The 24,909-nt window shown below is 36.8% G+C and overlaps 1 protein-coding gene across 1 annotated transcript in view; it reads right to left on the bottom strand.

Annotated features, from left to right (window-relative positions):
- Positions 1-20,860, bottom strand: part of PDE4D (phosphodiesterase 4D) — a 357,539-nt gene extending 336,679 nt beyond the window's left edge. The window contains exon 1 of the mRNA XM_027878918.1: positions 20,481-20,860. Within this exon, the coding sequence (XP_027734719.1) occupies positions 20,481-20,860 (380 nt within the window). The remainder of the gene's footprint in view (positions 1-20,480) is intronic.
- Positions 20,861-24,909: the final 4,049 nt, after the last annotated feature.

Here is a 24,909-nt window from a genome sequence, read left to right as displayed (position 1 = left end):
CAAAGTGCTGATGTACATTAAGAGTATACCAAAAAAATTGCTTCAATATAACATTAAGCCACTTCTGCTCTTATGAAGTAAGTATAACATGCTAGTTAGTACTAGCACTTGTGAAATATCACAATTGAAATGTTAAAGACAGATTTTGTGCATATAAAAAACTATTTTGCTTTACAATGCGTTAAAAAAGTATTCTTGGATATCTGTTTGTTCTTTCTGATCTTGTAACATTCAACCTGTTTCTGAGACACTGCTCAGAGTTATAACTGTTCAACCTACAAAGTTGGCACATGATTTTCTCTTCAATCCTCATACCAGAATACAGTGCTCCCCACTATCGTAGTTACAACGGCACATATCCAAACCAGCCCCAGCAGTTAGTTTTCCAAACTGAAACCAAATAAATTACACAGATACTTGTGATTTAGGCACATCACTAGAGAATAAACAGTTACTCACACAGTTAAACTACATAAACTACAAAATTAATTTTACAAACAAGTTCCATAAGTAAATATATATGCATGTGTGAACTAGGTGGTTAGGGAGTGTAAAGGAGGCTTGAAAGAGATTTGTTCACAGCACATCAAGTTCTCAGAACCTGAAACAACTACAAGACCTTATGAAATCAATTAATTTTTATATGGGTATTTATTAGCCATTTCTTACATAACAAATATTGTTACAGAAATTAAAAAACAAACAAACAAACAAACCACTAACAAGCAAAACCCCAAACAACAAAAATCCCAGCAACCTAGTGAATTTGGAAGTGTAAAATATTTTTGTTTGCTGTGGATTTGCAATAAGGGCTAAACCAAATGAATTGAAGAAAAATAAGTAGGAGACAATCAACAGCCAAATGGCAAAATGATTGCATTAAATATTATAATTTCAAAAGCCTAAAAACCAAGGAACGGAACTTTTTCCTAAACTATAGATGTCAGCTCTTCAGCAGAATATTATTTATTATGGATACTCACAAAATATTTATTTCTAAGTTGCTGCAGTGTGGGAACCTAGTATAATTAGCTCTAGACAAAATTCTTCCCTAAAACAAGTACTGGTACAAAGTAAAGAAAAAAACTACACAAAACTCATATGCTCTGAATGTTACTCCACTGCAGATTAATCTGATCACCCCTTGAAATTAGGTCTCCATGCTCCTCAAACCGCATGTTTTTAGCTTTTCCTTTGAATCAGCTCTATCATTTGCATGATAAATCAAGTGAGAAAGATGAGTCAGTTGAAATTAACCTGCACAGAATCCTAATTAATTTACAGGTCAATAAAATACAGAAATTATTTTATTCTATATCATCTGGAGTAAAGGAGGCAGCTGGAAGGTAGATTTATTAAATATGCCCTGAAATGAAAACAAAAGTTCAGTAGGGTCCTTGGGTGTAGATAAACAGGTATCCCTCTCTGAAAACTTAAGTTTAAAAGAAAAAGTTTTCTAACATGGATGTAGGATTAAACTTTAACAACTAAGTATTTCTAAATAACTCAATACCCTATTTTGACAATTCTAGAAACTTGAAGTTTTAGGTTTTTTTCTTGGAGTATTTTCCATAAATTACACTTTGAACATGAAGAATCGTTTCATTAATAAAAGTTTAAATATATCCCTTAAATAAAACTTTTTCAATTAACATTATCAGAAAGAGACCTTCAACTAGAAAAAAAAATGGGTCTAAGGTTAAAAGATTAAATATTGTGCCACCAAAGATACCTCATTATTTTGAGTCTGATTATGGTAATGCCCTACAGAAAGAGTGTGTTTTTCTTCATAACAACTTTGCAAGTAATTAAGCAATTAAAGGAAAAAACTGTAAAGACAAAGAAAGTCAAAGCAACACTATTTATCGATTATAAATACCGGCAAGGCAGCTGTGTAGGGGAGAAAAATTACATTTGGAGCGTCATTAAGCAAGCTTAATGTGAACTTTGCGTCCAAAGAACACACACAGATTAGAATATTTATAGATGTCCTAACTTCACTTAAAAAATTTATTTTGAGAGCATACTGATTCAGACACCAAAGTCAATCAACCAGAAGACACCAATCTGTAGCTAAGTAGGTTCCCTTATTTCTACTGTCCATTAAACTTATTTTTTCAAGTCTAGAAAACAGTAGGCTGTGGTGTTAATAAGATATATGGTCAGGACTATAGACATTATACTTGTAGCATTGGCTCACATTAGAATTTATTAGTATTCATCTCGATTTCTTAGAGAACATAGTTTTAATAGTGTTACACTGGCTGCTAAATTTGCATATACTCTGAACGAACTTGGATCTGTGGCAGATGTTGCAGACAGTTCAGAAGTGAGATAGAGATCTGATTTTTGCAAGTTAGGTTTACTTTAGTTTGAATAACTATCTTGTACTGAGATACTTATCCCAACAGAAACATTCCTGCACTGTAAAAATAGTATAGTACAGCGTTTGTATTAAGAAATTTTGATAAGAAAACTAAATCTTAAAATCTCAGGTGCTTCTTGAAGAAATACTTAAATACTATCAAATCCCTGGGTAGAGCAGTATAAAATTATTTATGGTACAAATATTCTAGGAAAGTGATGGACTCCATTCTCTTCTACTGAGAATTGACTTTATCAGGTGTTTTCTCCAGTTGTAACTTCAGGAATAGATCAAAAGTTATATTACATGTAATAGTTTACTGGTTAAATATTCCATTCTAAGGTTTTACTCTGGGGAACAACTACTACTTTCTAAAGTAATAGTATTGTGCTGTCATTGCTGTTATGCTTCTTGATCCAATTTAAAAGTATATTCTCTGTGCTCTACTACTGCCTTTTCAGGAAAACTGGTTAACCTAATGTTCTTTGCTGGCCTGAAAGGAAATCACACAAAGCACTTCACAGTCTGACATTATTTCTTGGAATGGCCTGCAAAATGAGACTTTCTTTAAACACCTTTTTTTAAAGAGTTCCTGCTATTCTTTCATTCATTTTCATTCATTTTCATTCATTGTTTTGCATAAGACATTAAATAACAGTTTCCTTGAGGACACTGCTGTTTTCACATATAATTACACCAATATAGTTTTTATAACAAATAATAACTATAAGAAATATTTTTAGAGTATTTGGCATAAGAGGTATTCAGCCTGCATATGCAAAATATTACTATTCCCAATGTTTCATTGTTGTCAAGGGAGTCCTGCAAAGCTGAATAGTTATGAAAAGAAACAATTCAGTTGGGTACCTAAAGCAGAAAAGATTTCTCTTGAAAAATCTGCCATCTGCCTCACACTACTATGGCCATAATCTTCACCAGCTGTCTGATGGTGAAGTTTAAATTAAGAAAATATGTGAGTGCAAAAATGGTATTTTTGAGTTTCTGTATCTGCATACAGAAATACACAACTTCAAAAAAAATTTCTATTACAAAATGAGCTTTAGTACAAGGATGAGATACTTTGCCCATATAAATATGGATCATCAATCTTTAAACAACTAAAATGTTAATACCAAAGGCAGGCATTCCTATTGCATACATATGAACAACAGTGTCCACAGACTGGAAGCTACTGCTGTGGTAAACTGATCACTATAATGTACAAAGGCAATAAGCAATAGAAAATGGAATATACAGAAATAACATAAGAGAATATTCCTCTGTCTTTATTCCTGGCAGCTGAAGCTCATGAACATTTTAATAATGTGAAAAGATATCTAAAATTTGGCAGTATCTGCAAGTAATCATTTCCATGTAAAGCATTCCAAACTTGTTTTTCAGTGAGCTGGAAGAATAAGTACTGTCAATAAAAAATGAAATGTTATAATGCACAATATTCTCTAGGGAATGACGTAATCTTGAGTGCTTAAGGAAATATCAGTCATACAACAGGTTGCCTCTACAGAGCTGCACATATGAGTTTAGAGTAAAAAATATTAGAATCTTGTGTTCTATAGACTTTTACAGCTATAAATATGATGTATCATCGCTCTTCCATAGACACTTAATATTAAATTTTACAAATTTTCTACCTGTTGGTACCTGTTGTACCAGACAAAGTAATATTTTGATGAGAACTATAAAAGGCCGGGGAGGAAAAAAAAAAAAAAAAAGCTATATCTCATTTCACAGTTTAGTATGTTACAGTTTTACGTTATACCCTGCTGTGGGATGTCTAGATCGAGGTGTAAGTAAGAGACCTTTCATCAGCCATTTCAATTTGAAGGTGGTGGTAAAGCAGTAGTTAAGCGAACCACCTAGTTACAAAAGTAACGTCTGCCATAGCTGTCTTCCTTTGTAGTTAGAAACCTAAAAAGCTTTTCATAGGAGATTTGCAGAATTTGTTTTAGTTTAAAATGTGGTAGGTAAATTGATTTTTCAAAAAGCAAAGCCATAAAAGGTGTTCTTCTAAGTAAGGTACTTCCTCTCTAGTCTTGAAACAGCATACCCTCTCCGTGTACTATTTAGAACACCTCCCAGTATGCATTACAGGATCATTTGCCAGCACTATCAGTAACACAGTATAAGTGGTGGATTTCAGTGCATAACTATAACTATAACTAATTCTGCATAATTTTATAGAAAATATGTCCTGACATTAAAAAAAAAAAAAAAATAGGGAGTACACATAATATGTAATGCACATTTGGATATCATAAAATACTTATATTTTGGAAAATGGCAACTCTCTCTTCAAACTGTTGATTATCTCAGAAACTTTATCCTTTAACTAAGGTGATTTCAGATTATCCAGCGACAGGTTTGGGGTTTATTTTGTTCATTCCACATTAAGTAGCAAGGAAGTGAAGAGTGATCAGAACTTGCTATCAAACAACAAGGTATAATGGAGAAAACAAAACACATTCATGGTATAACTGACAAAACAAAACACATTAATAGTTGGCAAAACTGGCCATTCACATGCATTTTTAAAGGAATTCTGTGTTTCTAGTGAAACAGGGGGAAAAAAAACCACTGAGGAAATGTTTTTTCAGAAACTATTAACATCATAATCAAATCAAATGGGACTGGGCCTTACAGTTTCCTTTCTTATATGCAGAACCATATATAAACTGAATAATAGGTAGCTTGACAGGACCTGTGTAAGGTGAATTTTGGAACACAAAAATGATGCATGTCCCATTTTTCTCATTACTTGTAGGAATTCACAGCACAGGTTTAGAAAGTAATATTTCCCTCTTTCTAGCTCACCACTTCATATGCCACATAATCAAAGCAGAGAATAGAGAAAATCCCAGTATTTCCCCAATTTACAAGAAATTACTTTTGCAACTGTATTTATCAAACCTGTTATTTATGCAGTGACTGCAAGACTAAATTACATTTATGGAATTTAAAACTGATCCCTAAAGAAAAAATTCTTTTTGCTAGATTTCCCATCTAGTGAATGTGCAGAACTTTTATATCTGTTAAACCCAGTTCTCTAAAAAGTGGCTACTGATTTCCTTTATTTCAGTGTCTTTCAACTATTTCTTCTTACTTGTATATTTAATCTTCATTTTAATCAAGGTGTCAATATCATAATAAATATGCATTTCTTAGTCTCAAAATATTTTGTATTTAATTCCTTGATTATTACTGAGTCTGTATTTTTCATCAAGTTCTATATATTAAGTTCTCTGACTATCAGGACATTAATGTTAGCAAAGAAGATCTGAAAAAGATGGTTTTGATGAAGTAAGAATAGCATGTGCCATATTATGATAAAACATGGTGGTGTAGGAGTCTCATTCTCAAACAGTTGAGCACAATTATCACTCACATGCTGGTGAAAGAACAGACCATCCTCGCAAAAGAAACATGGGGTTTCACTGGAATACGGCACATGCTGAGAAAATATCTGGAGATATGTTTTCCTGTTACTGATAAGCACAATCCAGACATGTTGGGATACATCCCTCAGGGCTTTTTTTCATATTTCACATATAAATGGATAATATTTGAAGTACCATTTCATATTTATCTAAAATTATCCTACAGCGTTCCTACTGAAATATTTTAGAAAACACAAATATTTAGAAAAATATATAGAAAACAAAAGGCATCGACTACTAGAGTAACATACACATGACACTGAACCTATGGAGTTCCCAAAATAAATTCATATCATGCACACCTCCTCTTGAGATTAGATGCTGCAAGGATGATTCAGCCTGAAGAAGAGGAGACTGAGGGGGCACCTCACAGCTTTCTCCTGCAGGGAAGTGGAGGGGCAGGCACTTATCTCTTCTCTATAGTGATCAGTGACAGGACCCAAGGGAATCACTGTCTGTGAAGTTTTGTGAGGGGAGGTTTAGGCTGAATATTGGAAAAAGGTTCTTCATCCACAGGGTGGTTGGATACTGGAACAGGATCCGAAGGGAACTGGTCACAGTACCAAGCCTGACAGAGTGCAAGAAATGTTTGGACAATGTTCTCAAGCAAATGAGATTCTTGGGCCTGTCCTGTGCAGTCCTGAGCTGGACTTAATGATCCTTTTGGGTCCCTTCTAATTCAGGACATTCTATGATTCTGTGAACTAAACAAAACAGTGTAGCTGCCTAAGAGTATGAATACATTCTGTAACCGATACTTGTTCAAGGGTGTTCTATATAAGGTAATAGGTGCACACTGAAAAGAAAAACCCATTTTGGATGCTACTTTTCCTATTCATCTGCAAAGATAGGACTAACATAGAAAGTCATATTAAATTATATCTACTTTATTCACGTGGAACGCTGCTGCAAAGAAAATTACCTAATCAATTTCTTCAGTATCTCTGTCTCCTTTGGTGCATTCCCCTTCTGTCTTTTTCTGCTTTCTATAGCATCAAATAGAAGCTGCTCCTTTCATTTTAAAGATTGGTCATTACTTGTTCCCTCCTTATCAACTTCTTATTTCCTCTGTGATGACTCCCTCTTCCAAATAAGCTCAGGATACCGTCTCTCAATTAACACTTAACAAATTTTCAAATAAGCTGAAAATGTTCTTTTCTTTCAGCTAGGAAGAAATCCACCATAGAGTAATTTCAAAACTAACCCCTTACTCTCCACTGGAGTGCCTGCTTTCCTATGATATCTGCAAAAATATTGATAATATTCTACATGAACATAATTTAGAGTTATTTAGCCTGACCAGTCAAACAGTTCAGCAGGGGATCAAGTACTGTGGATTAAATTGGAAACCATACATTAGGCCTATTCAGATGACAAGTAATATCCACTGTTAGCATCTCATATAAAATAATCCTTCAATGTCATAAGTAAGGGCTGACATCTCCTGATGAAAAACCAAAAGTGTTATAGTATTTTGAAACAAAAGCCATAAAATTAGCTTCTGCACCGCTCGGAACACATACAGATTTCTCTGGTGTTAAATTTTAATATTTTCCAAGGGTCCATTAAGTTCTTCCTAAGTAATGAAAAAAAAAAAAAAAGGTGATTTCATCTGACTCTACAACATTCTTCCCACTCAGATACCCTCTCAAAAAGAGATACCTTCTCAAAAAAGAGAAGTGTAGACAGGTCTTACAGGAATTAATATAACTCAGAAGCAGTTACAAATCAGTGGAAGCAGAAATTGAAGTTCATGTAATTTAAAAGCTGTACAGTGCTTATGGAATGACTTGGAAAAATGCTTCCCTTCTGAGAATGAACATAATCAGAAGGTGATGCTTTTTCAGTATCAACTGTTACTGGAATTTCAGAACTACACTGTTTTATGTAAATACTAAAACACTGACTTCTTGTGCTGATTCCAAGATGCTTTAGCTGAGATACTTGTCTCCACAGTTTTAAGAGACAAGAAATTTCATCTATAGAAGGAAACTTTATTGGGATGTCTTGGAATTCTAATCTAGGCTAAGTTGCCCATAAGTACTTTTCCTTGCATCTGCAATCTCCTTTCACATAGCTAAATTCTATGATCTTTGGCTTATTACAGGATAATCTGATCTTTGGAATGACTCATCATTCTGTTTGAGGCTTCAGTGCTACTAAAACCAAGGCAATGATAGCATGATAACAGAAATTACATACAGAAAGGATATAAATAACTTTGTGTTACTGAGTTAGTTTTGAAAGTAATACACATTTTCTGACTTCTAAAATTTAATATTGTGCCTCTATAAAAGAATGATTTATATGACTTTGAGTAACCAGCTACATTCTATTCACATAAAATTAAATGTGTTCAATATCCTCAAGGTGCCATGCATTTCAGAAATCAGGAATTTTTCTTAAGAAAATGGAGAAAAGTTTGGGCTAGTTTCAAAATCTAATAATGTGAAAGATACAAATTATATTTTTACATGTTTTAATGTCCATCTGTGTAACATATTCATTAATCAAAACCCCAAATGAAATGGTTTCCACCAACGTGTTTATTATACTAGTTGTTCTATATAGAGAATAAGTTATATAACTAGATTACATTAATATAATTAAATCTTTATTTACGTGGAATAAATACATTTTATCAAACATAGATTATCCTAATTCCTTTGGCTGGAACTCCAGAAGTAAAAAATAGAGCATATCACCTTTGGCAGAAGGGGCAGACAACTCTAGAGGACTACAGTGATATCATGAGGTGATGCAGGGAGAAAATTAGAAGGGCCAAAGGCCAACTAGCACTTAATCTAGCTACTGCTGTAAAAGACAAAAAAAAGTAAAATTGTTTCTATAAATGCATCAGCAACAAGAGGAGGGCCAAGGAGAATCATCATCCTTTACTGGATGCAGGGGGAAACATAATGACAAAGGATGAGAAAAAGACTGAGGCACTTAATGCCTTCTTTGCTTCAGTCTTTACTAGTAAAACCAATTGTTCTTGGGGTACCCAGCCCTCTGAGCTGGAAGACAAAAATGGGGAGCAGAATGAAGCCTCCATAATCCAAGAGGAAATGGTCAGCCATCTGCTAGACCACTTAATACCCACATATCTATGGGGCCACATGGAATCCACCCATGAGTACCAAGGTTGCTGGCAAAGGTGCTCACTAAGCCACTTTACATCATTTGGTGGATGCGGGGAAGGCTTTAGATGTGTCTATCCGGACTTCAGCGAAGTCTTTGACACTGTCTCCCATAATATACTCCTGAAAAAACTGGCAACCCATGGCTTGGACAGGTGCATTGTTCACTGGGTTGAAAGCTGTCTGGATGACCGGGCCCAGGGAGTGGTAGTGAATGGAGTTACACCTATCTGGCAGCTGTCACCAGTGGTGTTCCCAGGGGCTCAGTATAAGGGCCAGTCCAGCTTAATGTCTTTGTCAATGATCTGGACAAGGGGATCAAGTCCACTTGCAGTCAGCTTGCAGGTGATACCAATTTTGTCAGGAGTGTTGATCTGCTGGAAGGCAGGAAGGCTCTGCAGAGTGATCTGGACAGGCTGGATTGATGGGCTGAGGCCAGTCGTATGAGGTACGACAACAGCAAGTGTGTCCAGTTCTGGGCCCCTCACTACAAGAGAGGCATTGCAGTGCTAGAGCGAGTCCAGAGAAGGGTAATGGAAATGGGGAAGGGTCTGGAGCCCAAGTCCTATAAGGAGTGGTTGAGGAAGCTGGGGTTATCTAGGCTGGAGAAAAGGAGGCTCAGGGGTCACCCTATCCCTCTCTACAGCTACCTGAAAGGAGGTTGTGGCGAGGTGGGGGTCAGTTTCTTCTCCCAGGTAGCAAATGAGAAGACAAGAGAAAATGAGTTGGATATTGGTAGAAATTTCTTCACTGAAAGGGCTGTCAAACATTGGAACAGGCTGCCCAGAGAACTGGTTGAATCACCATCCCAGGAGGTATTTAAAAGACATGTAGATGTGTCACTTGGGGACATGGTGTTGGACTTGACAGTGCTGGATTCACAGTTGGATTCAATGATCTTAAGGGCTTTTACCAACCTAAAAAATTCTATAATTAAAACACAACACTATAAATTCTCTGTATTTGATCCAGTTCCTTTCAAATACACCAAAATAACTTAATCAGTGCACTGGATTTTATTAATATGAATTTTAAGAATTACTGAGAAAGCTGTTATTTTACCTACAGTTTTCAGAAAATATTTTTTGAAATTTAATATAGCATTATAAATATGAAAGTATTGTCTTTAAAGTACATAACATAAAATTAAACTTAGAGAAAATCAAATTTAATAAATTACAAAAAGAGATGCTAAGTATGTGATGATATAATCACAAGTGAAATTAGAGCTCAAAGATCCAACTGGAAAATTAGGCATTTTGAAAGTAACATATTCTTTTCTCTCTGCTAACATCCTTAATATTAATGTGATCTGTATCATAAACAAAATAGCTACATAAGTCTTAGAAGAAAGCAATGTCTTAGAAGCAAGGAAAATGGTATATGCTTAATATGCAATTGGTTAATCATCATTATTACAAAGAATAATAGATAGGAAAGTGGAATTCAACACTTAAAAACTATTCAACATCCATCAGCTCTGTTTAAAGTTCTGCTCAAGAGATGCACTTTTACACATGTATCATGGTAAGAACTTTGAAAAAAGAACAGCAACAGTGCCTTAGTCTGTGTTTAAACATCTTTTTTTTATGCTGAGGAATATATAGTCACATATATATTTTATATTCTTATGGCATTTTCACATATGTAGTAAGTTGATACAGCTGGGCATAATCTTCCTTACAGACAAGAGATATAAATGTGGGGATCAGACACCAAGGAATTTACATCTGTTCTACTGAACTTTTTCCACTTAGGAAACCAACACAAAGCATAGGATGTCTTGGTATATTCATTTCTTTTTCTGATGAAAATGCAACTGCAGAGGGCTGCTCTACCCTAGAGGTTGCCATTCAATTTAAGCTTGTTTTGGCAAGTGAGCCATTGTTTTAAATAAACAATTACTAAGTTCGTAATACATTCAACTCTTGGGAACATGAGGAAGTTCATATTGAGATATTTGTTACCATTTTTAAGTAATTATTTTTATTTAAAGTGGTGGAAATTTTTTCAATCTAAAAAATTGTAACAATCTTTTTTATGAACTACAAATCAGAGTGAAACTGGAGAATCAAGAATTTGGAACACTTAAAAATTCACACTTTAGTACATTTAAACTGTAGCAAGAATGGTGGGAAATTAGTATTAAAATTTGATATCTTACAATTTAAAAATATGTTCAGTCCATCATATCACATTGCTAATGACTGTAATCCCTGCTGTCACAAAGCAGCATTTTCAAAAAGCATTCTATTTCTTATCTGAATAAAACTATAAAGCTAAAAAATGTTAGGACCATTTGAATTGTATACTTATAACTCTTGATTCTTTCTTTTGATAAGAAGTGTAAACAAGACATAAAGTTGAATTTGCAACATTAGGTTTCATATTAAGCCAAAAGTCTTATTAGTTCTAACAGAATAGAGGCATTTTCCGAATACATAAGCTTGTAAAGACAGAAATGCTCTGGGATCTCTTGGCCTTATCACCTCCCTGTTGAAAAGTCTAAAAGGGCAAATTTTATTAAACATAGCCCTTGGAAGGGGAGGTAGCCATGGAAGCAGAAACATTTCCCTTTCTCTATCTGGTACATGTTAATAATGCATAACCTTAAGCCAAATGTATCTAAATGTATCTAAAACAAAAATTTCAGTGATTAAATTCTGTGATTTGAAATCAATTGACATCTACTTACGTGTAATTTCTCAGCTAATATCCAACTTATGCACCAGTAAAAATATTTAATATCATGTGGTTTGAAGACAGAAAACATTTGCATGTGTTTTAATCTTCTCATTTCTCTAGGTTTCTGTAGCAGTTTAAATTACTTGATCTTTAAGTTTTGTTACTGCCTGCTCAAACCAATTTTTTTTTTCTCTAACCTGTGTTTCAAATTACACTTAAAGTTTCCTTACCCTTACTAAGTGCAGCTATAAAATTTTTAAAAGAGGGGCTTTTTAAATAGAGGTAGAATCAAGTACTATAAATTGCATTTTGGGCACAAGTTTTTCTAAAACGATATAAAAATATTAGCCATATCGGATTTTTTTTTTTCTGGATCCAGTCATTAATTTTTCAACCACATTTATAGTCATTAAAAGTTAATAGGTCTAAAAAGATTTAATGCACACTCTGGACAAGTGTCTAGAAAACTTGTAGAGTAGAAAGTTTGCTGATATAATTTTGCTTCTGAGTGTGATCCAGGTAAGGATTAGTCAGTTGTTTCCATTCATGGGGATTATGCTTTACTGCTTTGTTGTTTAATATATATAAGAATTTCACAATGAATAATTTAATTAATAGCTTCATATTTCTACCCCAGGAAAAAAGGCACTTTATGTTACTTCCTTACTTTGTGTTTTTTTAGTATACATTTCCCATTAAAAATAAAAATGTTTTATTTTTATACTACCCCACACTTTACACTACACTAACACTTCTACTACTGTGGCATCAATGTTTGCAAGTCACAAGCTTTTCATATATCTGTTTATAGAACACTACATGTTGCATCAAATTTTTAACAATCTAATAGGGCTTCCTACAGACCCAATGCTACATGTTATATTATAAAAATAAAACTGTTTTGATTATAGTCATTTTTCATGCTTCATGAGCTCAAAGAAGTGCTTGATATCTGTGTATCATTATAGGATTTGCAGGAATATACAACTGAGGGAAACTGCAAGATTAGGCAGCAGTTCTGTTGAAAAGCATTTTAGATTACTGTGTATGAGAAGCCAATTATAATAGACCATTGCCATGCTGTTGGAAAAAAAAAATCAATCATCAAACTAGGATAAATATACAGAGGCATAGCTTTCTTAACACTTCAGCTATGCCTCTGGTCTATCCACTTATGGCGTTTCCTTAGCTGAAGGTTTTGAACAGTTTTGGAAATATAAAGAAAGGTATGGATCAGAAATGGAAATGCAAATATCTCTTTACTCCCAAATTTTTTTAATGTGGTGGTTTTGATTAATCCCCCTCATATATAACCAAGCACTAATTTTACACATTTACTTCCCTGTGGAAATGATGCTCTAAGACTTTGGAGCAGGAGGAATAACTAAACTAAGTTAAACTCTTACTCCATATATTTTGAATTTCCTAAGGATTTTTAAGTCCTCAAAGATGGTATATTTTTGCACTTTTTTTCCCTCTATAGCCTCCTTTTGTTGTTTCAGATGAGCTTATGAGCAGTTTTTCTGCACTGTACAGTCCAGAAGCAATGGCCCTATTTTCCAGGGAAGTCGGATTTTGAAACATCTTTTGGAAGAGGTTATAATGAAAATGGCAAAAAGAAAGAAAATACTTGGGTTTCAAGATCCAGTTTGCAATCTTTTATTTTCATTGTATCATGTAATAACTGAAACCTTAGAACAGTAGAAATAAGAGAAAGTTAGGCTCAGCTGTCAGAGGTGTAGGTTCAAGTACTGGACCAGGGACTTCTGAATGAGGTTTGTTTTGAACTGCTTTAATTTCTGGAATTAGAGGGATGGCCCTGGAGAAAACGGTTCCCACCATGCTTATTTTTCCTGCCTGGAGTTGTATGGCCTTAGATCAGCTTTGCCAAGGAAGGACAAGCAAGAGTGGGAACATTCATAAAATCTCTGAGAGATACTAAAATCCTCAACAAGCTATTTCATAGGAAATCACAGTTATATTTTCCCATCTTTATTCCCTCTGATTATTCTCACAGCTGAACTCTCTCCCCAAAATCTGAAAAAGACTACAAGTCCTTCACAAGGAGAAAGAGAGTGAGGGGATAGTCTATGCAAATTAAAAAAGGAACATTGTGTATATAATAAACAGCACTGAAAAATAACACTTCCACCACTAGACTTTCCAGTAGACCTGTGGAATTAGTACTCCACATTTGTGAGCTTGTACCCAGAGAATTATGCTACCTCCCTGATCAGAGAGAGGATACAAAGAAGATACAACCTGTCTCTTGGAAGTGCACAAAGGAAGTACTTCACAAAGTGAAGCAAATGACACAAGTTAGGACATAACAAATTCTGATTAGATATTGGGAAAGTGTTTTACCATGAAGCGGTCAAATCTTGCAACAGTTTGTCCAGAGAGACTAAAACCTTTGTTCCTGGGAGTGTTCAAGACTGAATGGAACACATCCCTGAACAACCTGTTCTCAACAGATATGCTTTGAGCAAAGTTTGGACCAGGTGACTTCCAGAGGCCCCTTCCAACATAAATCATTCTTTTTCCATGATTATATAGTGATATATGTCTTTATTTTCTCTTTAGCCCTTTCATATTTATTTTCATGTACTAATTGAGCATGCAGACTTGTCTTATTTATTATCAGTCTGCAGTAATTTTTCTTTACTGTACTTCAAGATACCAGAAACTATGGCTCAAATACTGTTGTGTAACACTGCAATACAGACCTATATGAAATAACTGCAAGTAGACAGACAGTTATGCATAATATCAGCCACATTTTTAAGCTAAAGAATTAGTTTAACATCTTGAAAGCAGGACACACTAAGTTACTTGGAAGACACAGGAGACAGGAGAGAAACTACTGAAAAGAACTTGGGGAATGAGCAAAAGTGGGACAAGTCCTAGCTACTAATAACTGATAGATACTGGTCCCCTACTGTAACCCTTACTATACATAATTAAGGCCTTAAAATGTCAAGGAAGATATGCATGTAACAGGATTGTTGCATTCCAAATAAATAGTAAGAGAATTTAAAATCTTGCCTATCCATTTTCATTCCTGTTCACAAATGTTATTATCATCTTTAAGTATGCAGCCTAAACAATCATTACTAAATGTAGTTTTTCTAGATTACTGGAAGAACTCTATATTTGATCATGACATGGTGGTGATCCACTCATTACCAAGAAAGAATTCTTGTTCTCAGAAATAAGCTGTATTCCTGTTCATGAGAATAAACTTTGTGGCAACACTCATCTTTTCTAGATCTGTCAAATACCTCATACTGACTAAACTGGCAGAGGATCGTTGACATTCTTCATGCTGGCAAGTACCAACCTACATTCAAATCATCCTATGTAATGACATGGAGTGGTGTTTGTCTAACACCGTTTCTTCATGAAACTCTTGCCTTTCACTAGCAAAAAATTCAGCCTTGGAACTTGCCCATCAAGGCAAACTATTTTGTGGTTGAATAGTATTGCCTTGCTTTCCTGTATGTTCCTAGCTTCCTATCACATTTCTAGTTTTAACACATCAATATCATCTCAAGGGTTTTCCTGCTAGCTCCAAAGTATTCTCCAAGTGAAGTAGTTAAAATTATTTAATACCATTTAAGATTAGTTTTTAAGAAACTTAGTTTTACACAAAATTTCCACCTAAATTACTCCTCAGCTGCACACCTTGTGTCTCCACATGTTTAAAGCTTCAGCTGAGTGCCACTGAGCTGACACCAAGAGCCTGTGTGCTCAACTGACAACTCTACTACTACTCAAATAATGTTGCCATATTAAAACCTCTTTTAAAAATAGGAATACAATAAACAGTTATGTTAATAATTTTAAGGTAGAACTTCGTATGGCTATGTCAAAGAAAAAGTGTTTAAATCCTGATTATTCTCTGTTTGATTATGAAGATATTATCCTGCTAAATTACCAGATCTATACTCACTAAATTAAAAATTTGAACCATTCATTCTCAGCAACATTCATAATAAAATATATTCAGATATGTGAATTTTAGAAGCATGAAAAGAATGTTATTCCTATTTTTCAGGTCACACAACCCTAACAATCAAAAAACGCAAGTATTTCACAACAAGAAAATGACACCCTTACAGTCACTTTGACAATATTTGACAACTTATGTTTCTTATTTAATTTATCTCTATGGACAATTCACAAAGAACGTTAATTCAATAATGTTTACTAACTTTAAAATGTATTTGTGTTTTTGAGGGAGAGATAGCATATGCCAGTTATCTTAACATTTGGGTGCCAGTACTGCTTAGTAGTAAACAAAGCAATAATACACTGCCAAGTAAACAAAAAAAAATTAAGTTAGACATTGCTACTAAATTCTGAGAGCATTATCTGTGGGCCTTTAAGTTGGAGAACACTCTTCTTCCTTTCCCTTAATTTGTATGGAAGTAGCTAGGACATATTAGATCAAGAGCAGCTTTCCAAACCAAGCAGGAAGAACGAATGGGGTTCAGGAGGGAGAGATGTATACATTTTATTGGAGAACAAAACAGATATTTGCCAAGATTTGCAAAAATTTCATTATTTTTTCAGGGACTCTATAGGTAGACACAAATACTGAGGGTTTATCTATCTAAAAGATTACTGTGGCATACAATATTCCGGACTTCAGAAAGTCAAGACACAAACACACAACACTCATTTCTGCTCCTAATTGAGAATAAAGCCTCTGGGCAATTGAAATATTATGCTGCACTCGATTTTGAATATTATTTTAGTTTATTTACAATTAGTGAGTGGTATAAAGGCAAGATTGACACCTGAAGAAAAATAATCATACACTGGAGCATTCTTCATTTGTAAGCAATGCAGTAATAGATGCTACCAGGTTAGACATAGTCCCATAGAAGAAATGGAAAGAGAGCAAGGAGATTTTTTTTGACAGCAACTAATTTTAATGATCAATTATCAAAGTAGGTTTTCAAATAGACAGCAACTGGGAACAAGCACAAGGATTACTGGATTGTAAAAGACTAATATTTCCTCACTGTTGTGCAGTGGTTTGCATATAAGTATAGACAAAAAGCTGATTTCATGAAGAAGCCTAGATCAATACATTGAGATAAAATTTACAGAAGACCTATTGTAAACTAATAATGATCTGTGAAACCTGATTAAAAGAAGTCAAAGTTCTAAGATATTAGGATTTATTTTAAGGATACAACATCCTGGGAAATTCCTCAGCTATTGGAACTAGGACTGGTGGTGTTAGTGCTCTATCTTTTCCAGTCTGAAATTTCAGTAGTGAGAAATAGAACATAGAAAGATGATATGGCAAGATGATTTAATTGACATATGACTAATGGCCTTTAAAAATGCTAAGTTTTTTTAAACAACTAAACTGTATATATAGACCATGCAATAATGCTAATAATGTGCAAAGCACGTAGAGGTGCCTGCAATTTCTGAACATAACCAGAACAGCTTCATTTATTACACTGAATGTTTTGCACTGTTGATTGGAAAATTATTTGAGTTGAAGTATTTATTTCCCAATTCTGCTACTACCATTTATTATTACATAGTACCTTTTATTCTATGATCTTTAACATGAACCTGTAATTACTCCATTTCTGATTTTATTTTACATATGAGAAAACGTTGTTAAAGAGAGATTAACTGACTTCAACAAGACCACACAATAAACAACTGGCAAAAAAAGCTGATCGTAGATAGTGCCAGCTGTCTTCTTAGCTCCTCTGGCTTTTGTATAGCTCTTATGTATATGAATTCAAAGCACTTACCTTCTCATTTGAAAATTTGGAAATAATCTTGACTTTTAAGAATAGTCAATGATTCTGATACAGTCTTCTGTATAATGAAAGAACACCATATTCCTTGAAGGAAATATAGTGCTGTACTAAATAAGTTGTGTAGACAGTTACTGATGGTCACAAAGAGACAGAGAAAGCACTAGAAAGATTGTAAATAATACGTAATATCACAAACTACAATCACATTGTGTTTTTCAATTTGCTCTGTTTAGAATCTTTGCTACTTGATCTTGCCTTTTAAATGTTGTCTCTTCAGTTTGAATAATAAAGATATACTAGTCAGTTCTAAATCAAATTTTAACATATGTAATATCTTCTCATTTCTTTTGAAAAATGTAACTCTTAAATATTTCTATTTCTATTGTTCTCTGCCAAACTTAAAATAGAAAATACTTCAAAGCTGTATATTTGACTTCTTGAGTGTTTCAATATGGCTTTCATTGAGGTTTTCAGAATTATAGTATTGTTAGAGTGAAACAAAACAAATTCTGGAGAAACAATTTCATAGATATAATTTTCGTGCATTTGAGACAGTCATGTTAATACTATCCCCAACACCTGATGTGTTTTCCATACTTCTATACACAATTTTCTCCAGTTCTATTCAGTTCCATACACAATATTGAGAGCAATTTAAGATCTTCTGAAAGACAAGCTTGTCACCCTGCACCATGATAAATCCATGGGAATCCCTTCAGAAATGTTTTTTTGGAAATAGGTTAAATAAGGGAGAAATATAAAGAAGTCTTAATATGAAATGGGAAATTGAAATACTTAAAAAAAGGATAGGTACCCTTCACAAAAATATTGGGCTTTTTTGCAAGTCTCCACTTTTACAATAATACTAAGAAGATGTTTGGCTTTTCTTTTTATGCAAAAAACTACAATCAAACCAGGAGTTGACTGAAAAGTTGGCATTAAAGCCCTGGAAAGACCAGCCTTTTCTGATATTTCTTGAAGATATTTCTAAAGCAATTTGTTATTGTCTGCTTTGTATTTCTCCACTACAGCTGTTTGTTTCATTTCATCATGAGAATTTATTCTAAGAAACTCATGGAATGGTGAATCAGATTGGGCGATTTTACTCTGCTTTGCTTTACTACTTCTAAAAAGGAGGCACATTTGAGGCATATTTACCAATCCTGTAGAAATAAAATAAAATCTACTGGCCTCTCTTAATTTTAAAGCAGCATGTCTTGTCAAAACATTTTTGCACTTTTAAAAAAAAGTTTAAAAAACCAAAATATGTTCATACTGAATTTCTTATTTAGGCATCATATGAATTGTCATTTAAAATGGTCCTAAAATTCTAACAAAAAAGCCAGTATGTGTATTCTCCCTTCCCACCTGGAGTTAGCATCCTCTCAATAACTAAATCACTTATGGAATAGTGTTGTATATACTCAAACAAACCAATGTAATTTATAAAAATAAACTTCTTGGCATTTAAAGAACAGAAATGCATTCAGTCTTAAAGGTCAAAAACCCTAGACACTTAGAGGACTTTTTATATAAAAGAAAGAGGAATGTATTAAAAAAAGCTTTAAATTGAACATTTGATACTTTTTGAAGCATATGATTTCTGTTTTCAAATCTTACATCGTGAAAAATCATTAACTTCAGACAAGCATGAGTTCACACAAGTGATACAAAGCTGTATCAACAGAATGACTGCATGAAAATCAAAGATATTAAAAGATACATTTTAAAGACTACTGATTTGAAAATACAGTTCTAATTTACAATTGCCAGATCTCTCTTTATTTCCTAATTATATATGAAGTGGGAATGAAGTCAACATTAGGTAGAGATAGATCTAACAGTGCCAGAGAATATTGAAGTATGTCTTGTTCAGATTTATGGCCAAGGCTCCATAATACAGAATACAGTGTGCACCACAGAAACACACAAAGAAATCTTTGTTTAGAAAGGATTCTATTACTTATTCATCAAGCATATCGCACTATAAAAATCTAAATATCTCGGAAATCAAAAATCTGTGGAGTAACTCAGTATGAAGTATTGCTCCTCTGCCCACCATTCTCTCCATGAATCCTTTATTCACAATGTCTGTTTAAAATTCAAATGCAAGCGTGTGGCTTTCCACTAAAAGGAAGTGGTTCCAGATACTAAAAACGATGACCGAAAAATAAATTGATCATTCAAATATGACATCCTACAGATTTTGACAGAGAATTTCATTTTAAAACGGATGCCTGTGATAGCCATCAAGGGCAAAATAAGCATTGGTGAGCTGTACACACTGAAAAATAAATCCACAGCTCATTTATCGGGGAACAATAGACTAGTAGATGACGGACTCCTCCCTCTGGCTAAGAAACCATTAGCTTATTTTCTCAACTAAACCCATTCAAACTAACAGGACCCTAACCCTGCATTTGCCACACTGTCTCCCAGCTCCCTGAGCTCTCATTATTTTTTGTGCGAACATCACACGAATAGGCGTCCTTCCTACTCGGCACCAGCTCTGAGGGTTCCCAGGGAGCGCGGGCAGCTCCAGCGAGGAGGGGCAGCCGGGGAGGCAGCGGAGCGGAGCCGGGAGGCGGTGGGAAGAGGGGCCGCGCTCCTCGGCCCGCTCACGGCTCTGTGCTAGCACAGGCGCCGTCCCGCTCCCACCCACGTGTTTCGCGATCGCTTTTCCACGCACAGACAGGTATGTATTGGACGACACGGTGCAGCCTGTGCCCCGGTCACTCTCGCTCCAGGCGAGCCCTGTCCAAGGGGTGCTCGCAGCGTCCCAGCCCAGGCTTCCTGGCACGACTGCCCAGCCCGACCCCACCTCCCTTTCGGAACCTCCGCAACTGCGAGACGCCCCTTGCTTCTCCTTCCAGCCGCGGGGAGCGAGGACGGTCGGACGGGGGGGTCCCGTCGTGCCCACACCTCGGCGGCCGCCGCTCCCGCTCCCCGCGGCCCGCAGCAGCCCTGGGGGGCGCGACAGCGGCCCCTCTGCCGCGCCCCCACACCCGCGGCCGGAGCGCTGGGCCAAGCCTGCTCCTACCGTCTGAGTCCCTGGAAGGAGGAGGGCCAAGACATCCGCGATTTCTTCAAGCCGGGTCGGTGGCCAGTCTCCATGGCGTAGGAGGCGCGGTCCATAGCTTGGCAGTAGAGGTATCGCTCCGTGTCGGAGTAGCCGCGGTGCCTGACGCGAGCCCCCGCCAGGCAGCGGCCCCGCGATGCGGTCGGCGGCGGCTGCCCGGGGTGTTGCTGCTGGTGCTGGAGGAACTGGTGCTGCCGCGGCTGCGGCGGGTAGTGCTCGTCGTGTCGCCACAGATGCTTGGGGGCTTTCAGACTCCCGCTGCCCCCGCCGCCGTCGCTGTTGCCGTCGCTGCCGCTGCCGCCAGCCATAGCGGACAAGCCGCTGCCGTGCTCTGCCTCCATGCTGCCGCCGGTCGGGTCGGGCCGCGCTGGGCGGGCAGGGGCGGCGGCCACCACCTTCCCTGGGGGAAGCGCCGGCGAAACTGTGCTGAAAAGTTGGACAGCTCCTGCCGCGCCACCCCTCGCCCGGGTGTGGGAGCGGCTGGGGCCGCCGCGCCGCCGGGTCTTGCCTCTCGAGAGGGGAGGCGGGGAGAATGGGGCGGAGGGGTTGAGGAGGAGGAGGAAGAGAAGGAGGTGGAGGAGGAGGAGGTGGTGGAGGTGGTGCAGGAGAGGGGGTGGCTTCCCTCTAGGAATATTTAAAGCCAGGCGGGAGCCAGAGCGGGGGAGAGCGGAGCCGGTATGGGGCCGCGGAGTATGGGGCGCGCTGGAGTGTGCAGAAGGAGGGGCAGAGCACGGCCCGGGTGACGGCACAGCTCGGGGATGGGAACGGCATCAGACGTGAATGCGGAGGGGCTCTCCCTGCCACTGCTCATCCCGCCTCTCTCGAGGAGCGCCTCTCACCTCCTCAGGCCGTGGCTGATGGCCGGACACAACTCCCCCCAGGGGGACTCTCACTGCCAAGAGACGGCAGGTAGCAAAGTTACACACATCCCAGTTCACCGAGAACTTTGAGGTGGGTTAAAAATGGGTTCTTACTCCCTAAACTCCTCCATTCGCCACTCTTTATTCCCTGTATCGTGCTTCCAGTCTTTGCTACATCAGGTTCAGAAATCGTCTTTCCCAACTTGAAACCTTGCCCTGGTCTGCCATCTTCATCGATGAGTAAGCTCCCTCCCAGCAAGGAGTAAGACTGGCTGTAAATCAAGGCGAGGAGGGTTTAATTATAGCGATGCTGAGCCTACTGCTATGGAGAAGCTTTTTGATTATATTCCACTAGCTTCAGGACTTTATAGCAGCCGCAGGGAAAAAAATCATTTAAAGTTAAAATTTACAGACCAGGAACTTCATCATAAGAGAGTTTTACAATTAGTTTTATACTACAAATTCTTTTGTGCTCATTTACAATTAATAATTCACAACGGCAGAAAAATAACAATGTATCAAGTTTTTTTTATTTTTTAAAGTAGAATAGGTATTTGGGGTGTGTGGTTATATTCCAAAATCTAACACTTCTTGTTCAAGGCAAAATTCTAATCTCTACACTCTTGATAACATATGGAAAAGACAAAAGGAAGTACTCATTTGAAAACTACTAATATGTATTTGTATTGTCCTTTTATTCTGTTTGCCAAAGTATCAGAACCAAGCAATAAAGCATGACAAGATATCTCTACTACATTACCTTTACAAAACCACACATTTTCTTGCAGTCAATGTTCATCTACTCATTAGACTGTTCTGATTAGCTTCATGTACAACTTCTACTTCCTCAGTCATAAAATTGGTCTTGTCATCCCTTTCTCTTTCCATTACTGATCTGCAAATCATTTTAAACCTCATAAATTTCTCTTGGAATTAATTTCTTCTTTTCTTAATTTCTTACTGATACAAAAGCACATCTCTGTCAACTCATTAGTGTGTTGATCCACTTTTTCCATTCTCCATCCTAAAGTCAGCCTTCCTTCCTACACATACAGAGCTCTTAAAATTAAGATTCACCCTCTAACCATGTGCATCCAAGATTCTGTTGGGCAAAACTCCCAGTCTGGGTTTCTTAGAGCCAACAGTACATTCCTAGGTAATCCTGGTAATCATCCACCATCCGTTCATTTCTTCTTTCCTGCCATAATAACTGTTAGCTTCAGCAAACAATTTCAGAAAATAGTAAGTCATAGTAAATATTGTAAATCCTGGAAAAGAGCCTAAGTAGTACTTCCAGTGAAGAAAGTTTGAGCTTGAGCTCACATTTATGAAATTCTGATTCTTCTGCTATTTATCCAGACATACAAGACTATTTTCAAGACAGACATCTTAGATGCTACTACTTGCCCAGCTGTGCAAGACTGTGGCAGTTTTGACAGCATGTGCAGGACACATAAATTGGAAGAAGATGAAATGACTGAAGTCAGACAAGAGGAGAGAATTATATCCAAAATATAACAATGGGAATAATTGCAATGTGGGACATAGGATGCAAACCCATTAAAAACTCAGAGAAGAGGAACAACGTTTTATCCTCATTAACCTCCACTGGAATGTTGCACAGGGACTGTATCTCAAAATTGTTAGTTCCTTCTACTCTTAAAATTAGACAAAATTTCTGTGATCAATCTCTCTGTAATTTCACAGAGTCAGAGAACAGCCTTTTGGAAGGACCTTTATAAGGTTGTCCAGCCTAACCTCAAGCTCAAAATGGAACTATTAATCAACACTAGATCGCATTACCCACAGCTTTCTCTGAATCTCAAAATCTTCCAACAACAGAATTTCACCACCCTCTGTGGATAACCTACTATAGTGCTTTACCACATTCCTAATGAGGACAATTTTCCTGATGTGAACATCTGAACCTCCCAGCCAGGGACCCTTGCCCCTCCTTAAACAGCGTGGCACCACTGTCAAAGGTTTAAATTTGTTGTCTTTTGTCACTAATCTTCCTAGCTGCAGGATGCCTTCAGATTGTCTCTTACCTCCTCCACACTAGACTCAGCAAGCTCAGCCTCCTCAAGCTCTCATTAATGGTCATGTGCTTTAGGCCTGAGCCATCTTCCTAGTAGCCTCCTCCAGGCTCCTAGCATTCCACTTCATTCATTACCTACAGTCACTTTGGCACACTGTTTTATTTATGATGAAGAGCGCAGTGTTAGCTGTTATCCATGCCACAGTCCACCGAAGCTCCCAGGTTCTTTCCAGCATGGTTGCGACCCAGTCAGTCACTTGCTGGCTTGAGCCAGCGCTTCAAGTTGTCCTGTCTGGGTGCTGAACTCTGCACTTCAACATGGGCTCTAGTAGCAACCCCTCATGGTGATGTACTCCTTGACACCTGCCAGCTAGATTCTAAGAGACCACCCTCTGCACTTCAGTCTCACCTAACAGTCTGTTCATCCAGTCCAGATTTCTGCATTTTCCAAATGAGACTGTTTGGGGAGATTAATTCTACATCTCTACTAAACTGAAGGTGTGCTACACCCATTGTTCTCTATTCCAAACAGTCTTTTCATAAAGGAATACAATTAGGTCAAACCCAAAATATTTGCCCTTGGTAAATCTGAATGTTGAGTAGTTCTGATTATTTTCCTGTCTTTTGCATGTCTGGAAATATATTTAGAGATGTGCTTGGACCTTTCCCCCAAGTCATATGAGATTGGTAAGTCTCTAGTACTTTTAATTTTCTTTTTGCCTTTCTTAAGAATGCGAGTAGCATCAACATTTTCCAAGCTGTCAGGGACTTCTCTTAACCATTATGACTTTCCGCAAATGAAAAACAGCAGCCTCATTGATACCCTTTGGATTGACTCTGGCATTGCCCTTTGGATCAGTCTTATCTCATCTTGTGTATTTGAACTTATAAGGGCACTTTTGATATTCCCCATTCAATCTTATATTTTCAGAGTACACCTAATGTTTTAGACACTAAGTTCAATTTGACAGATAGTCAAAGCATATTAGCATTTTAAAATAAAAAAAATCAGCTCTGAGAAACACAAACAATGCAGCAGATATACAAATTTATCTGCATTACACTGCCAATGCTTGTACAAGTAGAAAAGAAAGTACTGCATTAGAATTAACCTAAAAAACTACATTAATTTTTTTTCAGACAATTTTGGTTTGGGTTTTTTGTGGTTTTGTTGTTGTTGTTGTTTGGGTATCTTTCTTTTTGGAAAAGATCGTGTGTATTTTTTTCTTGTGCAGAAATCTTATTTTACTTTCATGCCAATGAGACTTCTATAAAAGTTGTCTCTTTTTTTAAAATAGCATTGATGTATTCCATTTGAATACCTATTTTACACTTAGTAGTAGTGTTATGATGTTATGAATAATGTTTTGCACTTACGTAGTGTTTTTCAACTATGTAATCAAAAAAATACAAATATAATGTTGCTACTGTATTTTACACAAAAGGAGTCTTAACCACTGGGCCCAAGACATGGCACAGTATAAAGGCAGAT

This window comes from Empidonax traillii, unplaced genomic scaffold (genome assembly GCF_003031625.1).
Source record: "Empidonax traillii isolate 1590-97213 ecotype Southwest subspecies unplaced genomic scaffold, ASM303162v1 scaffold47:size1546949, whole genome shotgun sequence".
Classification (NCBI taxonomy): Eukaryota; Metazoa; Chordata; class Aves; order Passeriformes; family Tyrannidae; genus Empidonax; species Empidonax traillii.
Note: the sequence above shows the minus strand (reverse complement) of the source record. Positions and strands in the feature narration are given on the sequence as shown.